The sequence below is a fragment of the Phyllostomus hastatus genome, unplaced genomic scaffold, assembly GCF_019186645.2.
Source record: "Phyllostomus hastatus isolate PE091 unplaced genomic scaffold, TTU_PhHast_1.1 phas_contig_118, whole genome shotgun sequence".
Taxonomy (NCBI): Eukaryota; Metazoa; Chordata; class Mammalia; order Chiroptera; family Phyllostomidae; genus Phyllostomus; species Phyllostomus hastatus.
In genome coordinates this window covers 826,126-843,772 of record NW_025333543.1, presented here as the reverse complement: position 1 = coordinate 843,772, position 17,647 = coordinate 826,126, and the positions used below count along the sequence as shown (strand labels likewise).

Sequence of the window (17,647 nt, the reverse complement as noted above, 5' to 3'; positions counted from 1 at the left end):
AGTTATTGAGTGTTATAGTGAAAGTGTTACAGGGCAGCCTACTCGCAGATTGGACAACACAGGTGCATAGCCCCTTGGTGCCTGAAATTCACATCAAGCTAACTCAAACTCTCAAAAGAATTAACTTGTTCTTGGTCCAAACATTGATGTTAATCTTTCTAAAGCACCTCCCTTTATTTTTTTTTTTTGCCACAAAATTTTAAGTTTTATTTAGAATATAAGGACATTTAGTGAAAGGCCTCTTTATTTTAAAAAATATTTTATTGTTACTCTATCACAGTTGTCCCGATTTCCCCCTTTGACCCCCTCCACCCAGCCCATGACGCTCCCACAGTCAGTCCTCACCCTGCACTTCCCTTTAAATCCTAACCACCTGTATCCAAATTTAAACTCTTTGCTTCTTTAAAGTTTATCCCTTGGTTTTCTCTCTTTTTCCCTTGGTTCATAGGTATGAGATTAACCAGTCTTGTGAATTTAGGCAATTTACTTGATCTTCTTAGGTTTGTTTTCCAGCTGAATCAGATTGAGTAATCTTGATCTGTCCTTCCAAGTACAAAGTGTATGTAAAAGCCCTTTGAGAATTATTAGGTGCCCCAAAGATAAGAGATAGCTATTATTTCTTTTTTACTTTATTTCTGGATTCCCCCCAACTGCCTCTGATACCCCTACATCATGCACTTGCAGCATAAGTTTTCCATTGCAGTTTATGAAAACGAAGACAATAAGAGTATTAGAAATATTTAACAGCTTCTGGAAGAGTGTCTATATGTGTTTCTTTTTTCCCTATTCTCTATATGTGCATATATAAAGGAAACAGTTTCTATTTCTTCCATCAGTCTGAGATTTTAGAACATGCACAGTGTGGAAACAAATGATCAATAGCAGTAATTCAAATTTTACTGGCTATTTTGTTTTTATTCTGTCAGGATCCTAAACTCTTTCAATCTACCTCCCCACTAACCTCTTAGGTATTCCTGGAACTCTCTGGTCGAAGAACTCAATGTTGATGTCTACCTTTTATTTTGCTTTTTTCTACTGAGTCCCATTTCATCTGGTTGTGACTCTGCTCCTCAGACATCATTGCACCCACCAGGTTCCATCCCACCTTCTACTGTGGTTGAAACATTGGAGCCTGGACGACGCCAAGGCGGCATCAGACTGATCTGAAGTGGGAAGGCATGCTTTACTCGCCTGTCCGTGCAACAGAGGAGATGCTGCTGAAACATGCCAAGTGGCACAGTGTCTTTGGTGAAAGTGGTCTTTCAGCTCTGTTTCACATCTTCAGTTTCAAATGCTAATTCAAGGGATGACTTGATTGGGAGACAAATTGAAGTGGTAGACTTAAGACCAGATCAGAGATTTCCATTTCTTTCTGGGGACTAAGTGTTTCCTTCATAGTCATGCTTGAAATACCTGCATCCTTTTCCCCATGAGATGTTTTTCTCTCAGGAGGTGTCTCAGTCTTCTGATGGCAGAGCCAGAAGTTCAGTTTGTCAAATGCACCCAATATATACAGAAGGTAAATAAAAATTGTATTCTTAACCTCCAGCACCAGAAAGCCTTAAAAGATGAAGCTGCCTTGAGGAAAAACACCCCAACAAGTGCCTGCGGCAGGTGGAACCTGAGACCCAAAGGCCTGGGAGTTGGCTGTTACCAAGATACTTTGTTGCTAGTGGATGAGAGAAATGCCACAGGGAGATGGTGGGACTGGGTCTCACAAGGAAAAGGGTATGAGAGAAGCCTGTGGGACTGGGGAGGCCTAAAGGGACTTCTAAAGAACAGGAAAGCCCTATAGGTGACTTTTAGTTGGTTACTATATGGTTTTCATATTCTTACCCATTTGGGGAGGGTTTTGGACCATCACAGAGGAAGGAATAGAAGAATATAGAGAATTTAAGCCAATGCCGTTCAGACTTTATGACATAAGAAGAGTTCCCAGATAACATCTAAGTTATATATGGAAGAAAACCGGCTAAGCTTCAATCTGGGAATCTTTTTAGACAGTTCATTCCAAATTGTAGTACAATAGAAGGGCAAGTATCCTGCCAATAGAAACCATATGAAATTGACCCAGTTAAGTTGCCAATATTTGGAGATGTTCTAGGATGAACCTAGATTGGGTAAATAGTTTCCTATTCTGGGGAGAATATAATACTTTAACAAATGGAAATGAAAGAAGAGTTAAGTTTTGACTTGAGTTTTAAGGGAATGAAAGCACATATTTGGAAGAGAAACAAATAAGAAAAAGTATGTCATTAGATAAAAGTCCAGATGCACCAGAGAGGAAGAAATACGGCCATTTTCTTGGCTACATTTAGAAAAAATTAATTAATTGAAGCCTTAGCACAGGGAACCTTCAGTGTGGGCAATACATTCTTGTGGGAGAGCTATTCCTGTTCATATTAACATGGGAAGTAATTTGCAGTCATGAAAAGTATAAAATAAATATGATGTATGGACACCATGATTTTGGCTGTCTTGCGTAGAATGCACTTGTAGTAAAACTCCAGAGGTAGAGAAGGGTAAGGAGAGATGGGGAAGCCATGAGAAAGTTGGGGCCAACCTGGGGGCTATGGAAAGGAAAAGAAAGAAGTGGCATAAAATAGAGAAAGTATTGATTGTTTACAGATAAATGGCTGTGGAAATGGAAGAGAATGAAGCTTGTTGCATTTATGGTACATGACTATCACATAAGGGATTGTTGAGAGTAATGTTGGTTATTGGTATTAGTTGCATCAATGCAAGTTCCCATTTGCTCAGGGGCCTTGTTTTACCTGATGCCTCATGCAGCCTCTAGGCTGCAGCAGCTTACCTTTAAACCCTTTTTTAATTTAGGGCTGCTCAGCATTAGTGAAGTGGAATGAATAGAGACTATAGCATAGATGATAGTTTCCCCAACCCAGAACCAGGATTCCATTTCCCATAGGATGTGCATAGTGCAGAAGATTATGCTCAGAAAGTAAGAGGTGAAAACGATGAGGAAGAAGGCAAGAAACCTCAGGGCAGTGGAGTGAATTTTCATGCTGGAGTTGCTGTGGCCAGTGTGGTGATGTTGCATCTGCCCCAAGTGTTGGGTCAATGAGACTATGAGCAGGACGGTGGAGGCCAGGAACAGGAGGAAAGGAATAGCCAGCACAACCAGTTGCTGAGATATCAAAATATTTTCCACAAAGGTCTTCAATCTCTCAGTCACAGTGTTGTTTCCAGTGGACTGCATCATGGAGAGTAACTGAATCTTGCTGTGATTCCTAACAGTTGAAAAAACGATTGTCACACAGGAAATCAGCAGAGAGCCCAGCAACATCCAGGGAACCAACCTCAAAATTCTCCACCTCAGCCAGAGGAAGATGGGGTGGGTGAAGGAAGAGATTTTGACACAGTAGACGACAGCAAGCAAGGTGGTTAACCAGAATGTAAGAGTATTAGTATATTCCCAGAAGACTGACATGTACCAATATACAGAGCTAGGGTTGAAATAGGAGCAAAAATTGAATAGCACTGATGACCACTGTTGACAGAAGCGGCAGACACCCAGGCTGATGAAAATCATGTCCACAGGTGACAGTCTTTTGACCTGTATCCACTCTCTGCTCAGCACTGCAACAATTAGGCTACTTTGCAAAATTATGGTCAAGGATTCAAGCAAATAGATGATCATGAAGAAAACAGTGAGTGGGTTGGGTATCATCCTTCTATTCCAAAGATCTTCCTATCTTCCTGCACACAGACTCAGGATTTCTGCAATAATTTCCAAGTGGGAAACACATTACCAGTCTTGCTATTGTCTTATGCAAGAAAATACCTCCCAGAGGATGCAAATTTTCCTTGGTTTTTTAAATTTTGCCATTTTCTAATCTGTAGGATTTGCTTATGTTTTGCTTGCTGGTTTGGGTGCAGGGAAATGTTGTTTGAATGTGGATTCCTGCCTCTGAGGTGATTTGATTATTACCATAAAAGAAATACCTACTTCATAACCATGCCATTTATTTCCTCTTTATCTCTGTGAGGTGGTTTTAACTTATTTCCACATCTTCTTTAAATGATGGTTTCACTCTTTTAACCTCAAATTTGAACTGCGGGAGAGATATATCTATTCTGCTGAGAGCTGTAATCATGACAACTCCAGGAACCCTGTCTCCCCAGCGTCCATAGTAGCTGAGGGTCAATGCTACAACCAAAGAATGAGCATCAATAAAAAAGTAACAGAGGAAAATCCTTACTCTGAGATTCCACCCATAAAATTGATGGAGGCCCAGACCTTTAAGTATCACCTTCCAATACAGACCACTTTCATAACTGCCCCCTGAACCCTCATCTCAGTGCACTTCCCCATCGCACTCTCTACCATCGACATGTGGCACCCTTCGCTACTGTTCTTTCAGTTCCAGAGCACTCACCTTTACATATCTTTGGGAACTGTTCTTGTTCCATTAGCATCACTGTTTTGTTTTCTTCTAACCTGGGTAGGCTCTTTCTGTCACTGCTCATATTTCTGGAGATGGTTTGAAAGAAGTCCTCCTTATCACTAGTAAAACAATTTTTAGGAATTAAACCTGCTGAATAGAAAAGCCTAAAAGCTTTGCTCACTTTAAAAAAACATTATTTTCCTTGTCCCTTTCTCTGATCAGCCAGCAGAGATGGATGGAATCATTGATGGTGTTAACATCAAATGCCAGTGACTTTGGTGTAATCTGGTTCGGTCAAATTGGACTCTGCTGTGAAATGCCCATTAGATATTTCTGGAAGAATCTCCTGGGGGCGCACAAGGAAGTCTGACCCCAGTGGAAGCAGGATGATCTGATCTGTGAGCCACCTGCTGAGGCGACTGCACCTGTCAGCTGCTTCCCTGTCCAGCAGTGGAGCACAGCCTTTGCTGCACCATCTCCTTCATATGCTCATGCTGCTCAAAGACCCATCCCCACAGCCCTGAGCCCAAGCTAAGCATCCAGGGGGCTTTGGTGAAGCAGCCAGGGTTCGCACTCTGAGCTTTCTGAGGCCACTTGCCCTTTGATCCTTTGCAGTCTCATCAGATGCAAATTGGGTTTCCAGTTGCCCAAACAGCTACAATAGCACATCCATGAAGCAAGGTCTTTCTCCATCTTGATCCTGGGACTACATTTTTGAATACCCAATGTTGCTTTTGTGGAAGTGAGCTCTTGGTTTGGGGCAGCTTGAAACATGAAGCTGGGAATTGAACGGCTGAGAGGCAAAAAGGTCCCTATAAATGGGAAACTTGTGAATTTGTAGACTTTATGTGCTATTTTGGACAAGAGACAAACTGCATATTACTTCTAAATACCTAGAAATTAATTCATAGCTATCTAGGCAGGCTAGAGCATAAATTCAGGAAGTGAGTTCAGAAAAACTATACCAGATAGAAACCAAATATTTAGTTAGTAACTTCAAAAATGAGAGGAGAATTCTAATGATTGTTACTTGGTGAGGAAGACAGAGTCATTGATGCTGTATGTGATAAGCACCAAGTCTCGGTGGACTTTAATGATTTAAAAATAGAAGTGAGATAGCATAAAGTTCAGAATTCTTGGACATAAAACAAGAAACCACTGAGCTCATGATGCAATGGTAAACCATAGTTTAAAGAAAATTACATTAGGAATCAGAATATTAGAAAGCATCTGCTTTGCATTCCTGATAAAATATAAGAATCAGGAAATTAAAAAACGAGATGACAAAACAATAGTTTGCAATTAAAAGGTGAATTTGTTGAACTGTATCCAGATATAATAAGGGTAAAAGATAAGAAATAATGGTAAGTAGGGAAATAAGCAGTAATTGCATTAATATCTGCCTTTTTTTTCTGGATACGCTAAGCATGTTGCTTCCTAAATATAGGCCTCATTCTGAGGAACCTCACAAAGCTTGTGATGCTCCACACTTCCATCTGAGGGTCTTCGAAGTGCATCTCCCATGCTACCACCCTCATGAGTGGATACCAGACAGAGCAGTTTGACTAGGAATGAGCATCTGTGCAAAGTAGCTTCTCCAAGGTTGGCCTGCAGTCTGAGACAGGGCCCAACATTGCTCTGCTCCACAGGGACACTCACTATGTGTTAGTGACCAGTTACATAACCCAGATACTCTCTTTGGGAGAGTTTGAATGTGAGACATTCAAAGTGAGTCCCTAGACTGGTGATTGATGTTCCCAGGGGTTCAGAGCTCAAAGGCTGGCTCTTTTATTGTGTGTACATGTGAATCCTGCAGAGCCATCACTGGGGTCCCTTGATTCAGCACCTAGAACACTACAACACCCAGGGGGCACTTAGAAAATATCTGTGGAATGATTGATGAGAACAGGAAGAGCAAAGTAGGGAGGCATGTGTCCTACTATATTACAAGTGTAAGGGCCTTGAAAATCATAAAACAAGCATACTAGCATAGTAAAGAAATACATACTGTTATTACATGTGATTATATATTATTCAAACAACTAAAATTGGCAAAGATGCTAAAATATAAGTATGCCCAAATTGACAACTAGATTTTTTAGGGAAAAACTTGTGTCTCAGGTATTTCCTTTGAACAAATATGTTGAAATTGAATGAGACCAATGGTGATTACAAATGTTTTCCATCATGTGTGACACTTCAGAGAGTGACTCCCATTGAGGCAGGAGGTAGTCAGAAAGGAAGCTCCAGAGGCCCCGCAGGGCTGAGGTAGAAAACATCTATACATGACAAAGACCCCCTAAGACGGGTTGTTCCTGTTTTCTGGGATAACTCTGAATCATAGAATGCGCCTGAGCGCTACCCCTGATTCATTATAATATCATTATAATGAAATAACATTGTGGGACTCCCTTCTCCAGTAGCCAATCAAGAAAGTCATGGGAAACCACACATGCGCAGTAGCTTTGAAATCCGACTCCTTGTACCTGCGCAGGAAAAGCCCGCCAAAGACTAGCAGGGGGGCTTCTGCCCCTATAAGAATAGAATCCCCCAGCCCACGGGCCCTTTTTCCTCTGCTCAGAGCTGGCTCACTCCCGTGTCCTGTGGTATGTACTATCACTTAATAAACCTCCCCTCTTTCTTTATGCTATAAACTTTGTGTGTTCGGTTCAATTCTTTGTCCTTGATCACTAAGAACCTGGTTACCTGTGCACACCTGTGCACACCTGTGACACCATGATGTACACTGTGGACATGCATTATTGATCAGTGTTTGGACCAATGGGACTAGTAAAATGGGTCCCCAGTCAATAAAATGTGAATTCAACAATGTTCTGGTCATGTCTTCATTACATGGTAACCTATTTACACTGTTGCAGGTAAAATAATAGCCCCCAGAATATTCACATTTGAACCCCCCAAACCTGTGGATATGGTACTTTACGTGGCAAAAGAAATTTTGCAGATATGATTTGGTTAAGGATCTTGAGATGGGAAGATTATTCTGGAAAATTTGGGTGGGCCCAGTGCAATCACAGAGGTCCTTTAGAAGAGAAAGGCAGGGAAGTGAAAGCCAGAGAGAAATGAAATAATGTAAGTGGAAATCAGAGTCATGAGCCAAAGAATTCAGGCAGCGTCCAAAAGCAGGAAAAGGCGAGGAGCAGATTTGAGAGAAGAAACAGAGCTCTGCCGATATCTCAGTTTAGACTCATGAGACCCACTCAAGACTCTGACCTTCAGAGATTTAAGAAAATAAATAAATTTGGTATACAGAAATATCCTCTTACCTGTCAGTGATACTTTCCAAGACCCCAAGTAGAAGACTGAAAAAGCAGATGATACCGGACCATGTATATACTATTTTTTCATATATATACATATATATACACACACATATATATACACACACATACATATACTTAATGATAAAGTTTAATTTATAAATTAGGCACAGAAAATTATTAACAACAATAAGTAATAATAAAGTAGATGATAATGTACTGCAATAAAAGTTATATGGAGACCTCCCTCCCTCTCTCAAAATGCGTTAATGTACTATAGTCCCCCATCTAGTGATGATATAAGGCCTGTCTGCATGATGAGATGAAGTGAAGTGAATGACGTAGGAATTGTGACTCAGCGTCCGACTGCTGTTGACCTTCTGACGATAATTCAGGAGGATTGTCGAACCATGATGACATCATGTCTTCCATCCACAAATGTAATGCCTTTTTCCTCTTACTTAGCACATCACTCACTGTGGCTATAACTCTTGCAGTGTGAGGTGCGACAGCAAAACTAGCCAGAACTCTTTGCTTCTTACAATTTCACACATAGATTTTTTCTCACCATAGACTTTAGTAACCTCAGCATATGAGTTTTTTTCTTTACTTACATCGAGAACTGTCACCTTTTCACATAAAGGAAGCACTTTATGGCTTCACATTCAAATTGGCGGTATAGTGACTCGAACTTGGGAGTCACTATAAAGTAAAAATAAGGATTACTTGAACACAAGCAGGGCGCCATCTCTCAGCTGATCTGATAACCCACACTGCGCCTCCTAGTGACTGAAGGGTGGGAGCACACGCGGCGGATATGCACACAAGGAGATGGGTCAGGTCCTGGGAGGACAGAGTGGGACATCGCAAGATTTTACCCAGTTACTCAGAATGACATTCTATGTAAAACTCATGAATTGTTTATTTCTAGAATTTTACATTTAATCGTTTGGACTGCAATTTACTGCAGGTTACTGAAACCTTGGAAAGTGCTGTCGCAGGTAAGGGGGAACTACTGTATACATTCAGTGGAATGTTACCCAGCTTTAAGAGAGAAGGAAATCCTATTTGGGATAACTTTGAGGATATTATGCTAAATGAAACAAGCTAGTCACAGTAGGATGACTACTGCATGATTCCACTTATGTGAGTTACCAAAAATAGCCAAACTCACAGAAGCAGAGAATACAATAGTGGTTGCCAGGGGCTGAGTGGTGAAGAAAATGGGAAATTGTTATTCAATGTGTATACATTGTCAGTTATGCTAGATAAATCAGTTCTGGAGATCTGCTATAGAGCATAGTGCCTATGTTAACAGTGTCCTAACAGTAACAAATGTTAACTATGTTAACAGTAGCAAAATTCAACATTTATTAAGAGGGCAAATCTCATGCTAAGTGTTTTAGCACAAAGACAAAACAAAACAAAAAGCAAGAACACAGGGAGACTCTGGGAGGAGTTGCATGTCTGTCACCTTGATGGTGTATTGCCAGGTTCCTATATGTCTAAACGCATCACATTGCGTACATTAGATGTGCACAGCTCTTTGTATGTTAATACCTCAATAAAGCTTTAAAAATAAAATGAAAATGAAAACAATAACTGAAGCCTAGGTTTCATTGCCAATACTGTCACTTAATTGTCTGGGGGGTAGCCTGGGTATCAGGATTTTAAAAAATCACTCCATCTAATTCTAAGTGCAGCTCAGTTTTGGATCCACTGCTTTAGAGCCACCTCTGTGGAGATGATCGCTGCACGGGTGGAGATAATGACAAAACTGCTAAATATTTTACTTTAAAAATCATCAGTGGGGAGGGAAGTGAGCTCTTAATTTCATAAGCAGTTAGCAGTTGGGAAATGACAGGAGGGTCCACTTCTCCAGGAAATACTTGTCAATCCATGCTATGAGAATGGCCTTCCTTAAATATAATTTTGTCACTTGGTTTGTTCATACAATATGAAACTTGCTGGAGCTTTCTTAGTGAATTCCCAAATTTGTGAATATGCATAACGTATTTCTGCTATCACCCCAACATCTGATATATCGATTATGCTAGTAAAGGTGAAACTTCTCTGTAACCACAACTGAAATGTTCAATGCTATATATTTCAATATTTCAAAGCATTCACCAACTCTATATGTATTATAGTTATCTAATAGCATTAAAGCCTGCACATTAGACAAAATCTATAGCCTCTAAACACAGCTGTCCTCCTTAAAGATCCTATGAAGATTTATACTCTATATACCGCTTTCAGCTTCCCCGTGTTATATAAATCCAGAGATAATCCAGCTTTGGAGGTAACAAACCTATTCTTGCTTTCTACATAGAAGCTCCTTTCTTCTCTTCAGTCTGTGACTCAATCTCATTTTTCCTGGTACACATTTGTTCTGTGGAGGAAGATTGCGTCCATTTTTGAAGACTTGGAGAAAACCTATTTCATCCTCACCCCAAAATGAACAGCATGGTTTGTTCACCTGCCTTCTTCTTCACGGCATCTTTTCCTGCAAAACAGAATTCCTTCCCCACAGCCAGGTCATGGGGTTGTGTGCCTTTGAGCCTTGTTAAATAATCCCAGATTTTTCCAAAAACAAACAAACAAACAAACAAACAAACAACAAACACATGAACAGTGGGTGCAGATGTTCCCCAATTAGTCAATCTCGTTTTCTTCCTTGTGTTACTGCTATTCAATAACAGAATTTCTCTTTTTCATGTAGCAACGACACACAAACAGTAAGCATTTTAAAAAGAATATTTGCCTTGGCCAAGTGGCTCAGTTGATTGGATCATTGTCCCATATACCAGAAGGTTACGGGTTCAATTTCCAGTCAGGGCAACTACCTACATTTCAGGTTCGACCCAGGTCAGGGGTGTGTATAGGAGGCAACCAATCCATGTTTCTCTCTCATATCAATTTTCTCTCTCTTTCTGTCTCCCTTTCTCTTTCTCTAAAATCAATAAATGTATCCTCATGTGAGGATTAAAAAAATAGCAGTACTAACAGTAACTAATGTGGTTTAAGCACAGGGACAGAATGTTCTCTCTCCTATCTAATTCTGTCACCAACCTATGTAGCCCAAAGTAAGTAATTTTTAAATTTCATTCTTTAAACAAGAATCATAGCATTGATTTGTTCAGTCTGCAATTTATTGAATATACACATTGCTGAAACTCTGCATATTGTCAACTGGCAAATTGCTAATTGTAGAATACAGTAACTACAATTTAACACTAAAATGATGCCTCCCATAGGCTGTGGGTGAAATTCTGAACAAAGGGAGTAAAAGATTACCATCTCATCAGCAACAAGCTGTGTTTCAGGTGACACTCGTAACTGTGCTAGGACTACCTCTGTTTTCATCACTCTTACCAGGAATTATCTCTGATGCCCTAGAACCTGTGAACACTCTCAACCTGCACAACTTCTGGTGATCTGCACTAATGTAGAGGAGAATAACTCCTCTCTCCCACTCCCATTATATCCAGTTACAGGGATACCAAAGCCAAATACACCCTTCAGGACCTCAGACGTGTTTTATTGACTTTGTCATTCTCCCTAGGACATGCCATTAGTGCATGAGGCTGGGAAGGGTTAGGGCAGAGTGATAAACACTACTCTCAGAGACACTCCTGTCTTACCATGTCTAAGGCTATGGTTCCTGTGTATCAACAGCATCAGCATCTCCTGGAAAACAGTCATTAGAAATTCTTCGGCCCTATCCAGACCTAATGAATCAAAAATTCTGGTGGATTGGACCAAATAATTTGATTATTTTATTTTTATTTTTAATTTTTTTATTGTTGTTCAAGTATAGTTGTCTCCATTTCCCCCCTACCACTCACCACCACCCACCCAACCCTCCTCCTACCCTCGATCCTACCTCGCTTTTGCTTTATCCATGCATCCTTTATACATGTTCCTTGTGACTCTTCCCCTTTCCCCCAATTATCCCCTCCTCCCCATCTCTGCTTACTGTCAATTTGTTCTTTGTGGATCCAATAATTTTAATTTTAACAGCTCTTCTAGGTGATTTTGATCATTGATTTAAACATATCATGTCTGATCCCTTTTGGCCTTGGGGATGACTTTGGTCTCTGTACAGACAGGCTTCCATTGTAAATAGATTTATCTGACTCCAATGGAAGACACAACCTTGGTCCAAGCTGAGCACCTCTCAACTTACAAAAGGAGTGAGGTTTTGGTTTTATTTTTAACAGTATCTTGTGAAAACTTCCTTGTTCTAATTTTGGGGCAGTATAATATTTTCAGAGCTTGAGTACCTTAGAGAGAGGTTTCGGAATAAATTTTTACTTAATAATATGTGGTAAAGGCAAATGAGAGATAGATAGGCTACTGAAGAGCTGTTGAGAAATCTTCACTTGATTACCTTCTGTATCAACTACAGGAGCAGTAACTCATCAGCCAGCCATGAGAGCAAACAATGATGCCAACCCTCATGGGTTACTTAGATCATTCTGTAGCACCCAAAGGATTTGCATAGGGAAAATGGGACAGGGAAACAAAAATAGCAAGAAGGACAGACAGGATGATGAAGAAAAGGGAAGGAATAAGAAATGAAGAGAAAGAGGACAAGGGTTCGTAAGTTCCCTGGTCTTTGTTCCATATCACAATTCAGACTTGTTCACTGGCTGCTTGACCCCTCTTTGCAAAGGCACAAAAGGCACTGTTGGGACTATGTCCCTGGAGTTTGGAAACAATCATTTCTCACAGGGAAAAATACCAACCACATGCCACTATCCTGTTAGGACCAGTTCCTATTCCCCAAGCCTTCATGCTCATAAACTCATACATTTTTTCCATCACCATATATCCCCCCATACCATCTTCCATCTTCACCCACCCCCACCCCCTGGAATCACCTCACTGTTGTCCATGTCCACACTTTGAAAAGATAAATGATAGCATGTTTTTCTATGATAGGAATGAGGGGAAAGAAATGGTTCAGGAGAGAGAGAGAGAGAGAGAGAGAGAGAGAGAGAGAGAGAGAGAGAGAGAGAGAGGGAGAGAGAGAGAGAAAGATACAGAGAGACACAGAGAGAGACAGAGAGACAGAGAGAGAGAGGCTGATTAACTCACCTTTTTGGAACTTTGTCCTTAGTAGCACGAGGTGGTCGGATCTATTCAAGCAGAGGATTTGTTTTTTGCTGTATGGAAGGGTGGGTTTTTCCCCCCAGCAGCAGGAAGAAAAGAAAGGAAAAGAAATATACACATGATAACTTGTATATGGTGATAACACAATAGAAGTTCCTTTCTTATTGTGCGTATTTTTTCAGTGAAGCTGAAGGAAGGTCCCATGAGTTGAGAATGATGAAGGAATGAAAATGTTAAAATTTGAACTGGGAAAATTTATGCAGTAGATGTTGAGGTGTAGAGACATTTAGGGGTGGTACCTTGCAGAACTGTAGAGGAAGCATTTAATAAACTAGTCAGCATGGAGCTGTGGCACCTATAGCCATGAAAATGTGCTGCTCAGATTTCCTGCTGCTGGCAACATAACTGGCTGATGGTCCCAGCTTCTGCCCTTCTGAATCCACAATCACATTTGCAATAAAAGCCATGCTTCCCCATGGGCTGCCCTCACCTAGTGACTGAGCATGGGGCAGGAGCGAAAGGAAAAATAATGCGGATCCCTCCCCAGGAGACTGGAGACTCCTCAACTGTGCCTTTGGCTCTAGGATGCTTTTCATTCTGGCCAGAACATTCTTAGAACTGCACTGCAGTCTAAGAATCTCCCTACCTAATCCTTTTTCCTCCCTCTACTCATTTATAGAGGTCAAGTCTCATCTTATTCTGAATTTTATTTGTCTTCTCTAGCTTCATCATCTTTTTGTGTTATAGACATTTCTCAAATAACTCTTTTGCACATCTAATACCACTTTGGTGTCTACTTTTTGGAAGTCTGGGCAAACATAAGTGGTACTAGGATTGGTCTCAGAAATAGGTTAAAAAATAGGGTCTGGAGACTGACTCACTCATACCTCAGCAAACAAAGAAGAGCAAAATATGAGTGTTATTTGGGGCACAAAGAGTCCCTGGCACAGTATGGTGGCCTAGTTGCTAAAGACTTCACCCCTAGTGAAACATACCAGTAGAATGAACTGCCCTTGTAATTGTGATAATTTAGTCATTTGAAAAATGTACAGGGAACAATACAAAGACAGTGGAGTTGGCTGGTTACTGACAAATTGTATTGACACCCTGGAGAGGGATAAGTGGCAACTAGGGCCCCCTGGGAAGCAATTAAAGGCTGAGTGTGAGAGCCAGAGACACCTTTGGTAGATTATAATGAGGTTCTTATCTCCTATAGTAGAAGAACAAAGACAGGACACAACTAATACTGGATAGTGTTGAAGAGACCCAGAGCCATTTAAATGGTCGGCCAAGTCAGGTCTATTAAGGTAAAGTCAAGGACTCTGTTTGGGAAAACCTGGGATACTCTACACATGGATGAAAAATATCGGAATATCTGTTCTTTAGGATTTTGGGTATACAGATACCATTGAGCACTAAAAAATTTGGAGGTATCCCACCCTTCTCCGTGAGAGCTAGTGTATCTCCCATACTGGAAGATGATATAGAGGCCAACCCCTTTAAGACCTCAGAAGCTGCCCCATCTTCTTTCCAGGGTGGCAGGCTGATGACAAAGGTTAAGTCCCAATGGGACCTAGATGGGGACATGGTAAACCTGATAAAACAGGAAAGAGATTAAATATAAAAGTAGCTGAAAGAAACTGGCTAGATTTATTAATAGCAGATTATACTCACATCAGGGAAAACAAAAGCAAAGCCACAATGAGATACCACTTCACACCTTTAGAATGGCCATCATCAAAAAGAGAAGGCATAAATAAAATCTTTAAAAAAAAAAAAGCCCTGGCTGGCATAGCTCAGTGGATTGAGCGCGGGCTGCGAACCAAAGTGTCCCAGGTTTGATTCTCAGCCAGGGTACATTCCTGGGTTGCAGGCCAGAACCCCCAGCAACCGCACATTGATGTTTCTCTCTCTCTCTCTCTCTCTCTCTCTCCCCCCACCTCTCTTCCTTCCTTCCCTCTCTAAAAATAAATAAATAAAATCTTTAAAAAAAAAAGAGAATGCAGTGCTGGTGAGAGAACTCTTGTGCACTCTTAGTGGGAATGTAAATTGGTATAGCCATTATGGAAAACAGTATGGAGTGTCCTCAGGAAATTAAAAATAGAACTAGCAGAATCTAGCAGTCCCACTTTAGAGTATTTGTACAAAGGAAATAAAATCACTCTCTGGAAGAGATGTCTCCACTCCCATATTCCTTGAGCATTATTCACACTAGCTAGGCCATGGAAACAACCTAAGTGTTCATTGATGGATGAATGGATAAAGAAAATATTATTATATGTCTATATTGATATTGATATAGATATAGATATTATATAGATACATTATTCAGCCAGACAAAAGAAGAAAATCCTGACATTTGAGATAACCCAAATGAACCTGGAAGGCATTATGCTGTGTGAAGTAAGTCACACAGAGAAAGAAAAATACTGTATGCTCTTACTTATATGTGGAACCTAACAAAGTCTCATTCATAGAATTAGAATGTAGACTGGTGGTTGTCAAGGAGTGACAAATGGCAGAAATGGGAATAATTTGATCAAAGTATACAAACTTCCAGATGAGTAATATTAATCAGTTCTGAGAAATCTAACATACAGTGTGACTATAGCTAATAATATTATAAGATATACTTGAACATTGTTAAAAGAAAGTAGATCTGAAAACATTAGGCACCTTCTGGCCAAGATGGAGGCATAGTAGATACACTTTTCCTTCTTGCACAACCGAAAGAAGGACAGCAACAAATTTAAAAACAAAACATAATCAGAACTGAGAGAAAACCAAACTGTATGGAAGTCTGAAAACCAGGGAGTTAAAGAAGAAACATTCATCCAGACTAGTAGAAGGGGCGGGAAGCTAGGGTGGAGATGGGCAGCCAGGGTGGAGAGGACTCGCAGCAAGGCAGCGGCTAGCGGACCTGGTGAAGTGGCGACTGGCAGGGCAGGCAGTCCCACATTTGGGTGGGGATAACCTGGGAGGAAGAACTGGGGAGTGAGACAGACCGAACAACCCAGGGTTCTAATACGGGGAAATAAAGCCTCAAAACCTCTGACTGAAAAAATCTGTGGGTGTTAAGGCAGCAGAAGAAACTCCCAGCCTCACAGAAGAGTTCATTAGAGAGACCCACAGGGTCCTAGAATGTACAAAAAAAACCACCCACCTGGGAATCAGCACCAGAGGGGCCTAATTTGCTTGTGGGAAGTGGGGGAAGTGACTGAAATCCGGCAGAGAGTGCCATTGTTCCCTCTTAGACCCTTGCCCCACATACAGCCCCACAACACAGCTACCTGGATTGCCCTGCCCTGGAAAATACCTAAGGCTTTGTCCCTTATATGTAGGGCATGTGGAGACAAAAAAAAAAAAAAAAAAAAAAAATGGCCCAAATGAAAAAACAGGTCAAAGCTCCAGAAAAAATACAATTAAGCAATGAAGAGCTAGCCAACCTATCAGATGCGCATTTCAAAACACTAATCAGATGCTTACAGAATTGGTTGAGTATGGTGAAAAAATAGAGGAAAAAGTGAAGGCTATGAAAAGTGAAATACAGGAAAATGTACAGGGAACCAATAGTGAAGGGAAGGAAACCTGGACTTAAATCAACAGTTTAGACCAGAAGAAAGAAATAAATATTCAACCAGAACAGAATGAAGAAACAAGAATTCAGAAAAATGAGGAGAGGCTTAGGAACCTCTGGGACAACTTGAAATATTACAACATCTGAGTCATAGGGGTACCAGAAGGAGAAGAGGAAAAGCAACAAATTTAAAACTTTTTTGAACAAATAATGAAGGAGAACTTCCCCAATCTGGCAAAGGAAATAGACTTTCAGGAAGTCCAGGAAGCTCAGAGAGCCCCCCAGAAAGTTGGACCCAAGGAAGCACACACCAACGCACATCATTATTACATTACCCGAGATTAAAGAGAAGGAGAGAATCTTAAAAACAGCAAGAGTAAAGGAGACAATTACCTACAAAGGAGTTCCCATAAGACTATCAGTTGATTTCTCAAAGGAAACCCTGCAGGCAAGAAGGGGCTGGGAAGAAGTATTCAAAATCATGAAAGGCAAGGGCCTACATCCAAGATTACTCTATCCAGCAAAGCTATCATTTAGAATGGAAGGGCAGATAAAGAGCTTCCCAGATAAGCTCAAATTAAAGGAATTAATCATCACCAAGCTCTTATTATATGGAATGTTAAAGGGACTTATCTAAGAAAAAGAAGAAGATAAAAAATATGAACTGTAAAATGACAACAAAGTCACAACTATCAACAACCAAACCTAAAAAAAAAAGTAAAAACAAAAACAAACTAAGCAAACTACTAGAACAGGAACAGAATCACAGAAATGGAGATCACATGGAGGGTAATCAGCAGGGAAGGGGAGGGTGGGAATGGGAGAAAAGGTACAGGAAATAAGTAGCATAAATGGTAGGTAGAAGATAGACAGGGGGGAGGTTAAGAATAATATAGGAAACGTAGAAACCAAAGAACTTATATAAATGACCCATGGACATGAACTAAAGGGCGGGAATGTGAGTGGGAGGGGGTGTTCAGGGTGGAGGGGAATAAAGGGTGGGAAATGAGACAACTGTAATAGCATAATCAATAAAATATATTTTAAAAAAGAAAGATCTTAGAAGTTTTCACAACACACACACAAAATGTAATTTTGTGAGGGACAGGAGGTGTTAACTAACTCTATTAGGCTAATTATTTGACAAATATATGTGTATCAAATAATCACATCACACAGCTTAAATTTACATTATATGTCCATAATATCTCAATAAAGCTGGATAAAAATAACACATTGGACTCTGCAAATAAAAAGATTAGTGA

General features: G+C 40.4%; 1 protein-coding gene across 1 annotated transcript; it reads right to left on the bottom strand.

Annotated features, from left to right (window-relative positions):
* Positions 1 to 2,782: 2,782 nt before the first annotated feature.
* On the bottom strand, positions 2,783 to 3,688 carry TAS2R16 (taste 2 receptor member 16). The gene has a single exon (XM_045847954.1). It carries the CDS (start codon positions 3,686 to 3,688, stop codon positions 2,783 to 2,785), a length of 906 nt encoding a protein of 301 aa, XP_045703910.1.
* Positions 3,689 to 17,647: the final 13,959 nt, after the last annotated feature.

What these genes read in the sequence shown, in the direction of transcription:
- TAS2R16 (XM_045847954.1), bottom strand. Translation starts at nt 3,688, where the DNA reads ATGATACCCAACCCACTCACTGTTTTCTTCATGATCATCTATTTGCTT.